The sequence below is a fragment of the Anoplophora glabripennis genome, unplaced genomic scaffold, assembly GCF_000390285.2.
Source record: "Anoplophora glabripennis isolate ALB-LARVAE unplaced genomic scaffold, Agla_2.0 scaffold1, whole genome shotgun sequence".
NCBI classification, from domain to species: Eukaryota; Metazoa; Arthropoda; class Insecta; order Coleoptera; family Cerambycidae; genus Anoplophora; species Anoplophora glabripennis.
In genome coordinates, this window is record NW_019417028.1 from 3,650,359 (window position 1) to 3,667,803 (window position 17,445).

The 17,445-nt window shown below is 33.7% G+C and overlaps 2 protein-coding genes across 5 annotated transcripts; one reads left to right on the forward strand and one right to left on the reverse strand.

The window, feature by feature from the left end:
- Window positions 1-5,749: 5,749 nt before the first annotated feature.
- LOC108905312 (casein kinase II subunit beta) lies at window positions 5,750-8,592 on the forward strand. Of its 3 annotated transcripts, none has more exons than XM_018708238.1 (6): window positions 5,750-5,845; window positions 6,054-6,129; window positions 6,183-6,285; window positions 6,438-6,629; window positions 7,267-7,456; window positions 8,173-8,592. In XM_018708238.1, the coding sequence occupies exons 2-6, from the start codon at window positions 6,058-6,060 to the stop codon at window positions 8,279-8,281; spliced, it is 666 nt and encodes a 221-aa protein (XP_018563754.1). In that variant the 5' UTR covers window positions 5,750-5,845; window positions 6,054-6,057; the 3' UTR covers window positions 8,282-8,592. The 3 variants fall into 3 exon arrangements, with proteins under 3 accessions (XP_018563754.1, XP_018563831.1, XP_018563675.1); XM_018708315.1 differs by having other exon boundaries at window positions 5,776-5,835; XM_018708159.1 differs by lacking the exon at window positions 5,750-5,845 and adding an exon at window positions 5,869-5,889.
- Window positions 8,593-10,880: 2,288 nt separating this feature from the next.
- On the reverse strand, window positions 10,881-17,069 carry LOC108911661 (protein SMG7). 2 transcript variants are annotated; one of them, XM_018716758.2, is made up of 12 exons: window positions 16,961-17,043; window positions 16,825-16,871; window positions 16,546-16,762; window positions 16,215-16,492; window positions 15,744-15,929; window positions 15,120-15,499; window positions 14,915-15,058; window positions 14,135-14,327; window positions 13,949-14,073; window positions 13,666-13,889; window positions 11,819-12,646; window positions 10,881-11,231 (listed from the first exon to the last, which is right to left on the reverse strand). In XM_018716758.2, the coding sequence occupies exons 2-12, from the start codon at window positions 16,854-16,856 to the stop codon at window positions 11,001-11,003; spliced, it is 2,838 nt and encodes a 945-aa protein (XP_018572274.1). In that variant the 5' UTR covers window positions 16,857-16,871; window positions 16,961-17,043; the 3' UTR covers window positions 10,881-11,000. The 2 variants fall into 2 exon arrangements, with proteins under 2 accessions (XP_018572274.1, XP_018572199.1); XM_018716683.1 differs by having other exon boundaries at window positions 16,825-17,069.
- Window positions 17,070-17,445: the final 376 nt, after the last annotated feature.

Consider the following 17,445-nt stretch of genomic DNA (forward strand, 5'->3'; position numbering starts at 1 on the left):
ACTTCACCACAAGTTGCAAGGTCAAATAGAATACACTATTATTTAAGCTTTCATTGCTTGAAATTAGATCTTGTCGAGTTGTTCAGAGAAAAATTAGTTTACTCTCCAAATGACCTGCAGTCCGATCTTAATTGAAGCCGTAAATTTTTATTATTGACAAATTGACTAGCAATGCAGTGCAGCAATGCAGAATTTGGTGTGATTCAGGTAATTTTAATTTATTATTCTATTAATCATTCATTTTACAATTAATTGCGAAAAGGAGAAATAAGAGGAATATTTTGTTTACTAATATTATTACAACATTGTATTTTGGACACCTTTTGAAACGGAACAAAACGAAATTTACCATCAATATAATAAAATTGTTTGAGGTCATAAATAATTAAAATATGTTATTGGTCAAATGAACATATAATAGATATTTTCTACAAATTAGAGGTATTTTTCTACCTTTAGCAGAAATCTTTTTTAGGAACGCCTATAAAACTCATTAAATTTTATTGCTGGGCGTTTTTATATATGTTCAACTGACTTCCGAAAGACTATGCACATACCGGAAATAATATCTGACTTAAACCTGGCATTCTATTGATTGTGGCATAAAAAATAGGGCGTTCCCTTCAATTTTTCCAAATTGACCTAGGTCAAGATCAAACCCAAAGTATTGGTTTCTTGATATCTTACAACTTCATCTGAAACTTCTTTTGATAGGCTCAATCCTGCAAGGTTATCTGGCGGTCCGAGACTTTTTTGAGACACTCAGTATAAACTTTTTACTATACTTTTATTTGCTGAAGATGATGTTTTCGCAATTTGGCATTATTTAATGATTTAAATAACTTTTTTGGCTATATTAGCGACAAAGGACGATTAAATTCACTTTAGAAATTGAAAAAAAATAAGGAATAATAACGGTTATGAAACAAGTGTTTACAAAGTGCCAACAAACACCCAGTATGTATTTAATTTCAATTCAAATCATCACAAACTAAAATAATGGTAGAATAATAATTATTAAATGGGTGGGAAAACCTTATGACAAACATATACTACATACCTCGACCTCAAACTGACCAAACTTTTGTCCCCTAACGTATTTGTCCCAATTTTTGTAATTAATATAGATATTCAAGGCGAAATTGTGGCTGTAAATTTTAATTACAATAACAGAAAAAAGGCCGCAGAAATTAAATCAAACATTAATTCTAAACGAATAATCTTCTAAATATCTACATATAGTCATTGAAAGTTTCTTAATTGTTTACAGCGTGTTTCTGATTAAAATGGCATTTTCTATCTTCTGAGAAGCACCTCGTCAAATTTTTCCTATAAATTTGTACTAGATTTTTTCATTCTTGTCTTTGCTGACTTAATGTTTTAGCAAATAATTCCTGCCTTTCTAACTTTTATTTTACAAGCAACTGATTTTGGACGTTACAGCAAGCACGTAAACTAATTAAATCATTCCCATATAAAAATTTTTAATGCGCACTAACAAAATTTTTGAATATTTGAAGATTTGCCACAGCAAATTTTTTTAACCAAAATTTTATCTGTCATTCCATAATTCAATACCGTGAATTTTTTTATAGGAATGTTTTGCAACAGACGTCTCTTTTACTTGCATATTTCAAATTGTTTGAATTAACTACAAGTAATTGTATGCACACAGCTAGGGTGTATGTGTGAGATCACTTGCAATTTTATAGCTTTTGTTTGTTAAACCTTTTCCTGTCAAATTATAAGCAAATAAATTCATGTTATTCACACAAATGGAATTAGATAAGTCGACCAGTTTTTTAGTAATACGCGTATAGTTATATCACAGACAATATAGCTTCCCGCCAAGCTATTTTGTCTGTGGTTATATGTAGTTAATTTATTTCACATTTTTTAAAACAGCTCAAATGTAGCTAAACGGATTTGTTATCGTTATCACTTAAGATTTTATGAGAAATTAAAATTTCTAATAATTTGCTCGCTTGAAATATTGCGTAAGAACGTAGAAAAAAAACCTTTCAAAAGAATCATTGATAAGTGGATATATTACCTATCAGTTATAAAAATTTAAAATATGTTTTATCACAGCTAAGACCAACAGAGGAAATATATCGATATTGAGTAGTTATAAAATATCTAAGACAACTTAATAACAGTAAATATGATGCCAATCTTTTTAATTCTGTGTGGGGAATGCCCAATTTCACAAAATTGAATTAATGCTCATGGCAAATGGCTTTCATAGTTTAAGAAAAAATAAATAAAAACCAAAAAAATATATTTTTTTTCAAGATCTCATATCTCTGAAAGGAAGTATTTGGAAGAAAAAGTGTATACTTCAAAATAACATCATTTTGACGAGATCTATCGATGATTAAAGTACTAATCTTAAAAAGCGAATCACCTTGTATAAAAAGTAGCATTATTTTGACTTTCTCCTAAAAACATCGAATGACAATTTAGGTTTAGGACCTCGATGTTCGAAATTCACACAATACTCAACTCCGTTGCAACGTGATATCGTCGCTGGAAATTCCGTGGAAGTCTACCGACACCACAATTTCCGCTTATTCGTCTACATGTACCTAAAACCACAGATAGGTAATCTGTGCCTAAACCTGAGAGGTCAAAACTGCATGTATCATGTATATACGTACAAACGTTAAATTTTGCGGTTTTTACCGAAATTATTAATTTGATTAGTCACACCTAACGTCACCTGCGTGATCGTAAGGCATTAACCTCGCTTTCGAGTATTATCAAAACATCGAAACGTGTATATCTAATGGATCAATTGGCAAGACAGAAACAGAGAGGTGTCGAAGTGAATAATAAACTTGTTACAAATACATATACGTTAACAAATAAGTCAAGTATGTACCTATCCATTGGTACAAAGAACGGATGTGAGTTAGAGTGAAGTACAATTTTTATTTGCTTCAAATGTATAAGAAACTTTTTCTTTTAATCTTACATATCCCTTAATATATTAAAAATAAAATACTGACGTGTTGTAAAAATTTTGTAGCTTTAATTGATCACACACGGGGCGTTCACAAAAAAACGAGGAAGAAGCGGATATTCCCGAGACCAAAATTGGACGACTAAGTCTATCCAGCATGTTTTGATCGAATGTTGGAAATGTCAGGAAACGCATTTTTGAGAAATTGGGCTAACTTCAAATACAGTATTTGTTTGCATTAAGATAAAAATTTCAGTATAGTACCTACATAAGAGAAGTTTAATCGAAATATTTATTTATTAATTGTTTCATATTAAAAGCCTTGTACGTACCGAGTGATCAAATAACATATTTTTATTTATTTTTAACAAAATTATCTAATTCTGCTAAAAGTATACTCATAGGGTCGAATTATTTTTTTATGATCTATGATAAGGCATATCCACAATGATTTTATTTTCGTTAAAAATCCAAAATAGCGCCTTTTCCCTTGCAGTTGGCGAGATTCGGAATAGCGGCACTGATTTCAACACGCCACTACAACAAGAGTTCTCAATTGACTGAGACAAATAAACGTGCGTTTGCTCCCAACATCTTGGCCTCGAATGTAGTGTTGCCAAGTTTGTCAAAACAAAAATCACAGCGTGTCAGAGTCTCAGTACTCTTAACTTTGTGGATATGCCTCGTACACAGATTGATACACAACTAATCCAAAAAAAAATTGGGAATAGATGCGTCATGAAAGATGGAGTCAATACCGTAAAAAAAATGTTTGTAAAATCCTTATATGTAGTTTCCGAGAAAAAAAATTGTAGTATTTACAACCATTACATCGCTGGGATAGTGTAGTCTCTAGCGTCATTTACGTTATGCTCTGTACGCAATACGCTATCTCTCCACGTGGCCTCTGGCGATTCCGAATGCTGAAATCCGATTTTAATGTTTTGCGATAGTGTTTACATTAGTTTTCCAAGTGTCAAAAATTGGCTTACGTATATAGCAACCAGGAGCTGATGGATATCGTTTTAATCTATGGTGAAGCAAGACAACATTTGTTTTAAGGTGAAGCATAATGTAGTCTGCACGATAATTATGGTCACGTTTTTGGTTGGTTAAGTTAAACGATGTTCTTGGATACCAGAGAACTACCCCGTGGGAAATCGACCAATAAATAAGTTTTGGTAAGATTATCTGTCTGTTTTGCGAAGAAAAAATTGACAGCTTTCGATTAAATTACATTCACAATCGCCACATTTAATAAATCACTGGAAACTCTGATTTTATATCCTACTTGTTAAATTTTCGATGTACCGGATTGGTAAAAAAAACAGCACACAAACATCAAGTTATGATTTTAAATTACAAATCAATAATTTAAAAAAATGGCGAATGCGCCCATGCCAATAGCCATTAGCCAAGCTCATTCATAAAGTCAAAATTATTAAAATATGAACGTAGCTATAGGACAGTGTCATTCAAGTTTCCAAATTAAAATTATTAATTCCACAAATATTTTTTTTCAAAACACAATAATTGTAAAGAAAATACACTGAGCGGACCACAAAAAGAAATCGTTGTCTTGGGAACCTTGAATTCTTTATGAAGCTGGCAGTATTTAGTCTCTTATCGGTCTTAAAAAGAAACACAGGTGTGAACTTTATCTATTTAACTACCATGGTACTCTGTTCAACCATATTTTCGTTATGTATACGAAAGTATACAAAAGCATTTTGCGTTTGTAAAAATAAAATCTAAAAATAATGGTTACCACATATTTTTAAACTATTAATTAGAGCAATCATTTAAATCTATTCTGCGTTCGAGGCTTAAAAATAACTAAAAACTTTTTTACCAGGCCTGGAATATTTATATCAGATAGTCGAAAGTATTTATAATAAATTCATTATAGTATTATTTTTATTGCAATAGTATTAGATTAAGTACATAAATGGTAGTATATAAACATATAAGTGACTAAACCACTAAAAATAAAAATCTTTTATTTTATGTGGATGTCGTTGTTTAGTAAAAAAAAATTGTTATAGAATTACGTATCTGCATATTATTTTTAAGGATACCTACACCTGCCTATTTCTTTATTTGAAATTTAAAGCCCTGTATCAACATAATCATAAACGCATGAAATAAGTATTTATAAAAATTTTAAATGTCTAGAAAATGATACGTTCATTGCTCTTTGTAGGTATAAATTATAAAATAAAAACTTGCTATCCCAGACATTATTATGGCGTCTGCATTTCCTTCAGACTGTCTGGCGTCTTTCTCCCCTTTCAGAAATACTGATAATCTAACATCAAACACAATGACAATTGACACAAGCATAAGAAATTAATTTCTTTCAACGTATGAAGAACTTTTACCTACATACCTAAATCGAAATCATAATTTGGAACATTAATTATTAGCATGTAACATGTTTCTCACACATTAATAAATATACTTAATACGTACCTGATGATTTGTAAAATACACTAATTAGATTTACAATAATTCTGCAGCTAATTTTTATTCATCTTTCAAGAGATAAACATCGTGATTCCCATTATAACTTGCTACAGTTCACTACTAAATACTATATATACATCGCGGTAGGTACACTTGCTATTTTAAGACTGTTCGAGCTTTCGAAACGACTAGGACAAATTTACTAATGACAATCATCGAAATTTTTCATTTATATTTGACTGGACGCATCAATCAATCAACTTAAAATTAAAGTAAACAATCTCTATTGTTAAGTGGTGTTTTAAATTTCCCTCTCTGATTTAGTTCAGTTTTGAATCGTCAGATGACCGCAGAGTCGATTTCCTTTTCGCGTAGATGAAGTAGCGTAAGCGTGGCTAATCAAGGTACAAAAAGGTAAAATAATTAAATTTTTGCGCTTACATGACTTCTAAAATAATGTACGTATGTTTAAGTTAAATCGAAAATACCAGATTTCGTAAAAACCTTATAAAATTGACATTAGCCTTGTGCAAATGTCAAAAAACCTAATCTAAACATAGGGTTGTACACCCATTTTTTCTGGCAAATTTCTTGTTTTACTGATAAATAAATTAATTTGTAGAAAAATGAGCAGCTCTGAGGAGGTATCGTGGATTTCATGGTTCTGTGGACTAAGGGGAAATGAATTCTTCTGCGAGGTAAATATACAAATATCATGAACTCAAAACTTCATACAATATCAATTTTTTAGGTTGATGAGGATTATATACAAGACAAATTTAATTTGACGGGTTTAAACGAACAAGTACCACACTATAGACAAGCGTTGGATATGATATTAGACTTAGAACCAGGTTAGTTCAACAGTTTTCGCATAATGTAAATAAGTTACCAGTTTTCCGTAATGTCCACACCTCTTATTTTTCTTAATTCAAAGGCTACAGATTTTAGCATATTTCTATAAATGTACCATATTACATTATTCTTAATTAATTATTGTTTTTAGACGATGAATTAGATGACAATCCGAATCAGTCGGATTTAATTGAACAAGCTGCCGAAATGCTATATGGGTTAATTCATGCTAGGTATATTTTAACGAATCGTGGAATTGCTCAAATGATAGAGAAGTATCAATCAGGTGATTTCGGTTTTTGTCCTAGGGTTTACTGTGAATCTCAGCCAATGCTGCCTTTAGGTAAGTGAAATTACTTCTGCTTAACTATCAGAGGAATAAATCACGTTCATTTATAATTGTAATACAGTTAACTTCTCGGGTATCTACAAAATCATAAAAACATTTTCTAAAACTGTCATAGTAGCTACAAAATATTGATAAATCATTCTATTATATGTTAATTTTAATATGTTTAATGATTGAATCATATCTGCACTTTACACGATTACAATGTACACAATGTTTTGTACTGGAACAATAAGTTTTACATACGATTATTTACTTATTACTTATTTACTTTGTAATCGCTAGAGCATAATGCTGAACGATGGCGAGTGATAAAATAAATTTACATGTCCGGATTGAGGTTAAATGTAATTCATACACATATACAAATATAACATACAGTTGCAAGTATTAACGTTAATTAAAATGTTAAAATTTCAAGGAAATATAAATATAATTTTGGAAGATTTTATCAAAATTAATATATAATCTTTAATATTTTTATTGGAGAGGTTTATAACTCTTTATTTGAAAATTCATGTAGATGAAATTTTATGTCGTGAGATGTAAGAAAATAAATTTGATGACACGATAAGCTGCTAGAGTCTCCATACTTTGTTCTACGGCTACATAGTACAAATCATTTGCGCAGGTTTATCCGACGTACCTGGTGAAGCAATGGTGAAGTCATATTGCCCCAAATGTATGGACGTGTACACACCAAAGTCTTCTAGACATCACCACACAGATGGCGCCTATTTTGGCACCGGTTTTCCTCACATGTTGTTCATGGTGCATCCTGAGTATAGGCCCAAACGTCCAACAAATCAATTCGTTCCTAGGTGGGTACACACAAATTTAAAACTGAGCTTTGCTCATAAAATTTCTTGGATACTTTGTGTTCCAAGTCAGTTTTTGGATGTCGTGTTATTTGATACCCGCATATGCATCGGAAGCTCGATTTTTTTCAAGTGTGCTCTAGTCAGCCATGGTAAAATAACACGTGAAGTAGAAGTTGACGTGAAGTAGTTAAATCCGTGAAGTTTTCCAGGACGTGAAATAATATGACATCTAAAAAGTGAAATTATTAACGTCAATGGAAAATCTAAGCCAGCTATTTGCAGAAGCAAACTTACTAAAAATTCAACTTTTTGTACTCGGTATATGAATAACTTTTATCTTAAAAAGACAATGGAGTTTGTTCTTTAAGATGTTGAGATGAAACTTTGCACAAACTTATAATTATGTCAGTACATATTTCCTGTAATTTGTGCTCCATATACAGGGTGTCTCAAGTTTTATTCGGGAAGATTTAATATCCAGTAGACCTTGCAAAAATAAAAAGTTTGAAATTCGTATGAACTTGTAAGTTTTAAAGCTTCGTTTTCAAGATATGGTGTTAATATTAATAAACGAACCTTTTTTTATATCCAAAATTAGTTGGCCGATTCTGATAAACCTGATATATATGAAAAAAAATTATTTTATTCACTCAACAGCTTATTTTATTTGAGAATCTAGTTACTATTCCGTAAACATGGAAGTGCCTCGTTTTCAGGTTATTTGGTTTTAAAATCCATCCTCTGGCATATCAGCTTCAGCAGCAGGCTGCTTCGACGTTCAAGACCCCACTAAGAAGTTTGAATTTCAATAACGGTAAACGTTAATATGGTGTATATTTTTAAATTGTATTCAAGTGGATGAGAAATACGTTAGTTAAATGTGTTTTGAAGGAATCTTCTGTTGAGTGGATATATTATGTTTGTAGTTATATATTGAGGATATCTCTTTTTATTAACCTGATTTTGGACGACTTTATTTCGAGCATGATTTCTTCGTTTTAACGTTTTTTTTTTATAAGTTACACATTCAAATTACAATATTCCTTCAAAGTAACGCAAGGACGGTCGTACCATTAAATAAATAGGACAAATAATAAATAACCGCAGTATAAATAAACCAGTACTGAAATGTTTGTAAAAAAATTTTAGCCCCCCCCACTCCAACCGAGGTTGGGTTAAATCTTTACCTAAATTATTTTTTTTAATAGCTATTAGTAGGTTAATTATTTATGTTACATGCTACATTGTTCATATATAATTTTAATATGTAAAATACAAATTATTAATAAAATATTTGACTATTTATGTCCACATTAGTGATTATTGCCGTTCGCGCATCGCGATCCCTGGCAGAAAAGTCCACTTCCCGAGATTCAAGAAACATTGTGGATTTTCGTCATTAAACCTTCCTCCTACCAATTTCACATCCACTAATAATAACCCTCGTCCATTCCCCCCCCCACCATTTTTATATTTGAAAAGCGGTCATGTTACGTTTTAAAAATTTTTATTCCTGATTCAGCTATACCAAAATTTTAAATTCCCTTGATTGATTGACACGAAAATGAGTCTTCAAGAAAGAACTGGAAAGTTAGGCCCTTCTCTCAAGCTTTGAAATATTAGGTACAATTTTTTTCAAACACCCTGCATATAAATTCAAACCAGAATTTATGTACACTGTTTTGTTGTACGGTTGGTGTATACAAATATACAAATATAGTGGACACTAAAATATTTGTTTTAATTGTCAGTGTTGCGAGAAACAACTACTCCGAGGGCTATATGCCCCTACCGGCATTGAATTATACTCGCAACAGCTAGGATCGTTCGTCAGTTTAACCCACCAGGCACAGACTTATTAGTCTTCATCAGTGTTGTCATAGGTGAGACAACCGAGTAGTTGTTTCTCGCAACACTGACAATTAAAACATTGTCTTTGCCCTGTGTGGGTGGCAGTCGTGCACCAAAGTACCTGCAATATAGCAGGTCGCTTCCTACTGTAGCCATTTGAATGGCACAGTTGGGAGTGAGCACGACAGATGGAGCCATTTGTGCTCCTGCGTACAATAAAATATTTGTATATCTGCAATGCTTTAATGATCGTCGGTTTCAATGTTGTGCCACCTGCCCTGCAACGACTTTATTCCATAAAAAAAAATCATTTCAGTTGGTCCTATAAATAGGCATTAGTAAGCTCTTCCAATTGGTTATCACTTGCGAAAGAAATTCCCTGATGTGCTCCTTCAAATTTTTGAATAAAAAGAAGTCGAACGGAGCCTAATCTGGACTATATGGCAGATGGTCAAGTTCGGAAAAGTTAGTCTCGGACGATGCTTTTGGACTTTGCTTTTTAAACTCGCACATTGTCATGAACAAAAATGTTTAAAATCAAACTAGAAATTATGTAGATTGTTTCTATATTTGGTGTATGGAAGATGGAAGTACAATGTGCGTTGAAGCAAAAGACGAGACAGTTTGAGACTGCCCCAGGAACAAACCTATGGGACATTGTCGTGTTGCCAACTTTTCAAATTTTTCGGAGCAGTACTTTCCTAGATATCGATCGACGCAAGTCCCCATGGGACACTCTGTATAGTTTCATATCAAGCATTAAAAAAAATTAGGGGGTAGAGCATCAAAACTCTTGTATGGTGCCCATGATCAATTTTTAAGAGGGCTCTATAGCAAATAGGCAACCAGCAATACATTTTTACAGATTTTATTACACAGTTTGTCTAAAAGTGAATTAATGCACAAATAACAGACTTTCCTCCATTCTAACACTGATTTTCTATAAAATGGAATTAGTTTGAAACTCATAACTTTTTGTTGTAAAGCAATTTGTAATTTGCTGGTTTTCGACAAGCGGCATCAATAAAAATGTATAGGTGGTTGCCTATTTGCTATAGAGCCCTCTTAACAATAGTAGAAATTAATAACAATAAAAAAAAAAAGAATTGAGTTCGCTACGTTTTCAAATTCTTTTTGCGCATAAACTATTGTGACAATTGACTACATGTACATGCACTGCAGCAAGTCGGGTATTACAGTTGTGCAGTAGATCAGGTATTTCAATGGAGCCAGTAAACGTGTAGATAAATGTTTTTAAATCATTTTCAGTGTTCTTTATGATTTTTCCCGTGAGATTTTATCCAATCAGCGTCGTATTACCTTGAACTTACATAGATGTAACAGTTTGTCATTGTTCATTGTAAACGAATGATTAATATTGGTGACATGCAATGTTGGTTGCCTAAACTCAGCGATTATAAAGTGATCCACAGAACTTCCCAAAGTTTACGATTCGAACTTGGAGAACAAAACACTGTTCAACAAAAAATTTTTTAATATTTTTTCGCATTAATATATGTATGTACTTTGTTAATAATGTTGTTTGTATAAATAATGAAATAAAACGCAGCACTTCTGTTACATTTTAATTAAAAATTAACAAAAGATACTCATCCAAGTAGTTACAATTTAAATACATGATTTTAATAAATAAAATAAAGACAGGTTAGGTCGCAATGAGTGAGAGGTAACTCTATAAATCGTTTTTGTTTAATTGACTTTGCTGGTGCTCCAGCAACTGCGCCAAGGACTTTGGCCCGTGTCCGCTGAACAGGGACTGCTGCGGTAAGTGATTCGTGGAATTGTCCGTCTGTTTGCTGTTCCTCAACTGTCCCGCTAAATTGGGAGTCCAGCTGTTGGTGTTGAATAACGAGTATCCGGGCGCCGTCGTCGGGTTTGGTATGAATTTATTTTCTTGAGGTGGCTAAACGGACATCGAAATACAATATTAACATTATTTTTTAATGTTATTTCGATAATTTTTCCTACACATACTTTTTTTCATGATTTGATGAATTTTTTCACATTTTGTCAAAGATATAATCAACACCGGAGAAGATTAACAAAAGTTTCTGGACAATAAAATTTTCGCGTCCAATTTTTTTCAACACTGGGTCTATAATTTTATATTCAACTTAATTAAAAACGAATGGGAATATATTTTTGAGAAGTCACAAAAAAGCGTTCATAAGAAATTTTTTTTATTCATAGAAAAAAAAATTCTAGACAATTTTTACCAAATTTTATTTCTTGTTCAAGTACTTACTTATTTTTACTATTTTACGTTTTGTTTTAACTTGTTCTCAAAAACAGAAATTCCTATTTAAAATTTTCAGGGGCTTCCAAACGACCTTAAAGATCGACTTCAAGGTCATCTTCCGTTGGACCCGTTATAATCAGATCAACCGTTAATGCCACCGACACCTTCGAAGTAGGTGTATAAGACTCAACGAACGAATATTTGGAAATGAAAAGAAAATTTACGAATCGGATTTTAAAAAATTTACTTACATTAGGCAACCTTCCTACAGCGCTTCCGGGCGGCCCCACAGGCCCTCCGGGAAAGTTCGCCTCCTTGAGCATCGCCTGCCTCATCGACATCCCGTGGTTGCTATTACTCTCGCCGCCTTCGTTCAAGTACCCCCCGGAATAGTTGCCCCAAGGCGAGCCGAAGATATCACCGGTACCTTGATTACTCCCCGGCTTCTGCATCATAGAACCGGACTGCTGCAGGTAAGACGGCACGCTGTTCGCGTAACTTGGAAAATTCATGGGATACCCGTCCTGCCGGTAGTTCTGACCGGGCGGAGGGGGCGGCTGGCTAGTGTTCTGCCACCACGACGGGCTGGGCAACGGAGGCATCTCCTCCCGCTTCCAACCAGTGAAGGGGTGGGCGGAGGGGAACGACATGTTCTGATACGGGGCGGACATCTGAGGGTTACCGAAGGTGTTCTGAGGCATGGGGTTCTGCTGGTACCCGCTGGGCGGTTTCTGGGGCATGTTGTGACCCATGTTCTGGGCGTGGGGGATGTTCTGATACGGCGGCATGATCTGCATGCCCAGATTGGGGATGTTCTGTGGTAAGGTGTCGGTTTTGGGAAACTGGTATTTGGTCCCTTTGTCTAGTTGGATGTTAGGCACGTTGCGAAGGCTCGTTAGGTAGTCGGGTTGAGTGGGGGGCGTTATGGGGAAGGCGGGGTGGTTTTGGTTAAAGGACTGCGTCCTGAGGGGGAGGTTGAACGGCTGGTTTTGGGCGTTCGGTTGCGGTTTTTGTTGTGGGGGCGCCGAATCGAATTTGACGGGTTTGTCGGGGTCCGGTTCGTCCACGCTGAACTTCACCTAATGTAAAAATTGTACGTCGTAAATTTTAAAATATTTTCTATCTTTTGTTCGACGACTTTTTAATATCTTTTTAAATATCGATATTTAAACATTTTTATGAGCTTAAAAAATTTCAAATTTCTTTGCTGGCAATTTTTTTTATTTAAATAATACCCCTCTCTCTATTACTAAATAAAAGGACAGTGGTATGACATTTTAGTTGAACTTCCTATCAACAGATGGCGCTATTAAAGCATGTTTTAAGAGGGCTCTACAGTAAATAGCCAGCCAGTAAAACATTTTTATAGATTTTATTACATAGTTTGTCTAAATATGAATCGATGCACAAATAACAGACTTTCCTCCATTCTAACGCAGATTTTCTAAAAAATGGAGTCGGTTTGAAACTCAAATTACTTTTTATTTTCAAGAAATTTGTAATTTGAATCATAAATTACAAATTTCTTTACACCAAAATGTTATTTGGGTTTCAGACCAAGTCCATTTTATAGAAAACCTGCGTTAGAATGGGGGAAAGTCTATTATTTGTGCATTAATTCATATTTAGACAAACTGTGTAATGAAATCTATAGAAGGGCTATAGAGCCCTCTTAAGACGACCACTAAATTCGTTTCGCCATTGTATTTTTTTCAAATAGCCACCAGTAAAATAATGAGTTAATACAAAAATAAAGAAATAGAGATTAAGTCTCTGACAAGTCATTTACAAAAAATAATACAAAAAAAGAAAAACACACGGTATAATAATACAATAATATTTTCTTCTGGAGAAGATCTACGATATAAAAAAAGTGTTATTAAGATTCTTTCAAACTCAGAAGTGCACGTTCTATTTGCGACAAACACCCTGTATACTTAAAATTATTTATGGGTCACTATGATGATACATGATACTGCCAAATTAAAGTTTCGTTTAAGCGCAAAAGCAAAAATATTGAACAACTCCACGTTAACTCTTATTTTACGAAACTACTATACAGGGCGTAAATGTACTCACGAACCACCGAATTATTTACCTGCTTGTTATTCTCTTCCATCTTCTTGAAAATCGACTGCAACGCGACGTTCTGCTTGCCCCTCTTGTTTTTCATGGTCTCCGATTTGTTATTCGTTGTAGTCGCCACCGTGACGCTCGCCACCGTGTCCACGGCGTTCGAAGAGTTCGACAACAACTCCCGTTCTTCCCTGGATTTCTCCAAAGAGCCTTGCGGTTTCAGAATTCCCGCTTTCTTCTCTGCACCTAAAATAGACATGTTTGACGAAATATTTCGTACTCGGTACTTTATTTTCCATATCTACTTTTCTGTTTGACCGTGTCCGAGTTCTCGGTTATGCTGAACGACTTCATTTCTTCCAGCAAATCGTTCGTCGGATCTGGCTGCGTACATCCCGGCTCAAAGATGAGTTCTCCATTATTTTCACTCCTAAAAAATAGTGTTTTTACGTATAATTGTGGTAAAACATTGTAAATACTGTCGTACTTACTTCATAATCAATTTATTCCCGTTAATGTCTAACTCAGTCAACCAAACACTTATATTTATAATACGTTTCATTCTCACTAGTCTTTCGATTTTGTTATCATCACAATCTTCTTTAAAGTCGAATTCCTTAAAATTCCTAGTTAAAGGCAAGAACCCTTGCAGTTTTTTGTCTTCTGGTAAAGGTAATTTTGTATCTGCAAAGTTCAATATTATACAGGGCGTTAAGGGGTTAAGACAAATTCTGCCATAACCCCAATATTACGAGACACATCCAGAAAATAAGAGGACTAACACTCTGATGTTCTGTGGCAACATTGCATCCAAGGCCAAGGTGTTGGAAGCAGAACAGACTTTCATTTGTCTCAATCGGTTGAGAGCTGTTGTTGTAGTGGCATGTTAAAATGAGTAGTACCGCTATTTAGAGACAAGCAATTAATGTTATGCGGCACCGTGGAATCCTGAAAACATTATGAAGGGCGATGCAGAACAAAAGAAGGGGAAAGTGCATAATAGTATTTGAGGTACTTTTCTATGTAAATTTTTCATAAATATACTGCCGTTTCTATATTTAAAAAATTGAGTACTTACTCTTACTTTGCGGATATGCCTCGTAAAAACAAAAAATTGCTTTAAATAAAAGGTGCACCAAGTCAATTTTTTATGGCGTAACTTTCATTTCAGACCCTGTATAAATATGTAAAAAAAATGTCTTACTAAAACTTATTAGTAGTATAGTTGCCTGCAGAATATATTTATAAGAACATAAGAATCTGACACTTACATTTATTGTAATTCAGCGCTTTTAAAAACTTTTGGACGTTATTCAGAAGTTTGACCAGACTCGGCCAAATTTGCAGTCTGTTTGTGAAAACTTTCTCCTTAAGTACATCCGGTTCATTCTGAATAAAGTACAACAAAAATTTTACTGAAAAAGAGAACATTTTATAAAATTCGTTTACAATGTTATTTAAGAAGTCATTACTTACTTGCTGGAAGTGCGTAATAGTCCAGGAGCGTTTCGTCCATCTTCAAAGTATGAACAGGCACCAGAAAAGCGCAGAGAGACCCTGCGATAAGTTCCAATATCAACTCCCTGATCTTCTGCTCGTCTTTCGTTAACTCCTCTATTCTGGTGGGGTCAGACCCGAGGTGTTTAAGCGCGTACAAATTGATTATCGTCGTTTTGACGAGCATGTCCTTGGTGAAGCTCTGTGTTGCCACTAACGCTGTCATGATAGAGTTCAAGCTTTTAACTGCTAGTTCGGCTTGTTTCAGCTCGGTTATCGTGTGGAAGTAACCGTGGGTGCATAGAAACAGTTGAATGAATTCGTTTACGGTCATTTTAGTTTGAATTTTCTCAGACGGACTGGAAGAAATATCTTTTAGTTTGTTGTGCAAAAAAATTTTTTCTCGCCGTTAGAAGGTGCGACTTGACGTTTTCGTCAAGTTTGCAGGTTTCATTATTATTTATTATAATTTAAATAATTATTTTCACAATTTAGATAGATTTAGAGGTAAGTCGGTGTAAATCGTAAAAAAATATACAATTTAGCAACAAAAATCAAACCTTGAAGAGAATACAATTTTTTTTAACTCAAATATTTTCTTACCTATCTTTATCGATAGCCGAACTCAAGGTGCTCAATAAATTTGTGGCCGAGGCAGGGAAAGGGTTTTTCACAGCTATGCCTCTGATATAATAAAAAACTGTTGATAATTTATTTCCCTGACTTGCCTCTAACAGCGCTAACTGATTATAGGGGTGTCCACTAGTGGGCGACACTAATATTGCTTGCCTTAAAGAAAAAACATTAACAAATTCTATTCTATGTAATATAAAATTTAATTGTATCCAATGGTAATCGTCTTATTGTCAATGTAGATAACGCGCTATTACTTTTATCTAAACATCTAAATGATATGAAAAAACAATCTGTTTACATTATATTATCTAATTTAATGTAAAATAATCTAAATATTATTTTTTAATAGATAACCGAGTAAACAAATTGTGATTATAATAAATCAAGCACTAATCAATGGAACAAAAGCCATGAAAAAGGTAAATAGTTCAAACTCACTTATAAAAGCTTTCGGCTTGTCTTCTCTGATTCCTATACCTAGCAATATCCCCTAAATGAACTAAACAATACTGACAGATATATAGACATGAAGACGTCTGAGGCAAATCCGCTTGTTCAGGGACCTGGTTTATTTGACCATACACATTGCCTCGTCTTCGAAACGGTAAGTCAATATCAAAAGTATTGCACAACTCTTGCAATAAAGTCAAATAAAAACCAGAAGCGGATTCTAAGGCCCACGTTAGAAGTGCCTGACAATCTGATCTATGTGGATTCTAAAAACATTTACAGTCATTATATCTAACGTTTGTTACTGTAGTGTCGTTACCTTTTTATCCCGTGCAAGTTCTTGTAAAGATGAGATGTGATTTTTGAACCCTATGTTCCATAAGTCCTGTTCGACTTTTTTATCTAATGCATATTCTAAGTCTAAGACCAACACCTGATGGTATATCGTTTGTAGCTTTTGTTGATCTGTCCAAGCAGCAGCATCATTTAACCAATCGCTCTTTTTACAAACTTTAACCTTTAGATCATCAGCTTGCCTAGAGAAGGAGGGTAGGTACATTAAGCATCTATATTTCTTTATAAAACACTAGGTACTTACTTCAAAACCTGTACAGCTGCTTTATAACCCATCCTCTTTGAAATTCCCTTTAAAGATTTAGGTTAGAAATTAGGGAGTAGCGATTTACTCCCTATAACTTAATTGTTACAAAACTATGCCCAAATATCTTACTTACGCGCTACATTATTATAAATATATTTAAAAGTAACGATAATTTCTTTTGCTATCCATTAGCTATCAAAGTTTACATACATCACTCATCTTGCAAGTTTGGTGAATTTTTTAAGTCGTTTTCCATTCCACGAACTCAAAAATATTGACTAGCCATACCATGAATAATTTATTTTAGTATGATTATTCAGATACAATTTTATTTCAAAATTATTTTGAAATGCTTATTGAATGTGTACTTAAATTTTTTAAATAAACATTAAAAATCAAATTATTAAAAAAAGTCAGAAATGGAACACGCCATAATTAAATAGACAAAGCAAAAGTGTTTAGTGGTCCGTGATCCATGGATACATTTGGTTGCATTCATATAATCTAGGGCTGCATTCATTAGCATTCCGATTACAATTTAATGAGTATTGAGCAATAATGTGCTGAACACGCCTTTGAAATAAACAATGGTTGCAATCACTGCCATTTAGAAAATAA

Coding starts and splice junctions, on each gene's coding strand:
- LOC108905312 (XM_018708159.1), top strand. Junction 6,130..6,182: donor GAAATGAATTCTTCTGCGAG/GTAAATATACAA, acceptor TCAATTTTTTAG/GTTGATGAGGATTATATACA. Junction 6,630..7,266: donor TCAGCCAATGCTGCCTTTAG/GTAAGTGAAATT, acceptor TCATTTGCGCAG/GTTTATCCGACGTACCTGGT.
- LOC108911661 (XM_018716683.1), bottom strand. CDS start 16,856: ATGGGTTATAAAGCAGCTGTACAGGTTTTGAA. Junction 16,493..16,545: donor AACTTGCACGGGATAAAAAG/GTAACGACACTA, acceptor AAATGTTTTTAG/AATCCACATAGATCAGATTG. Junction 12,647..13,665: donor TGGAAGAGAATAACAAGCAG/GTAAATAATTCG, acceptor TTTTTACATTAG/GTGAAGTTCAGCGTGGACGA.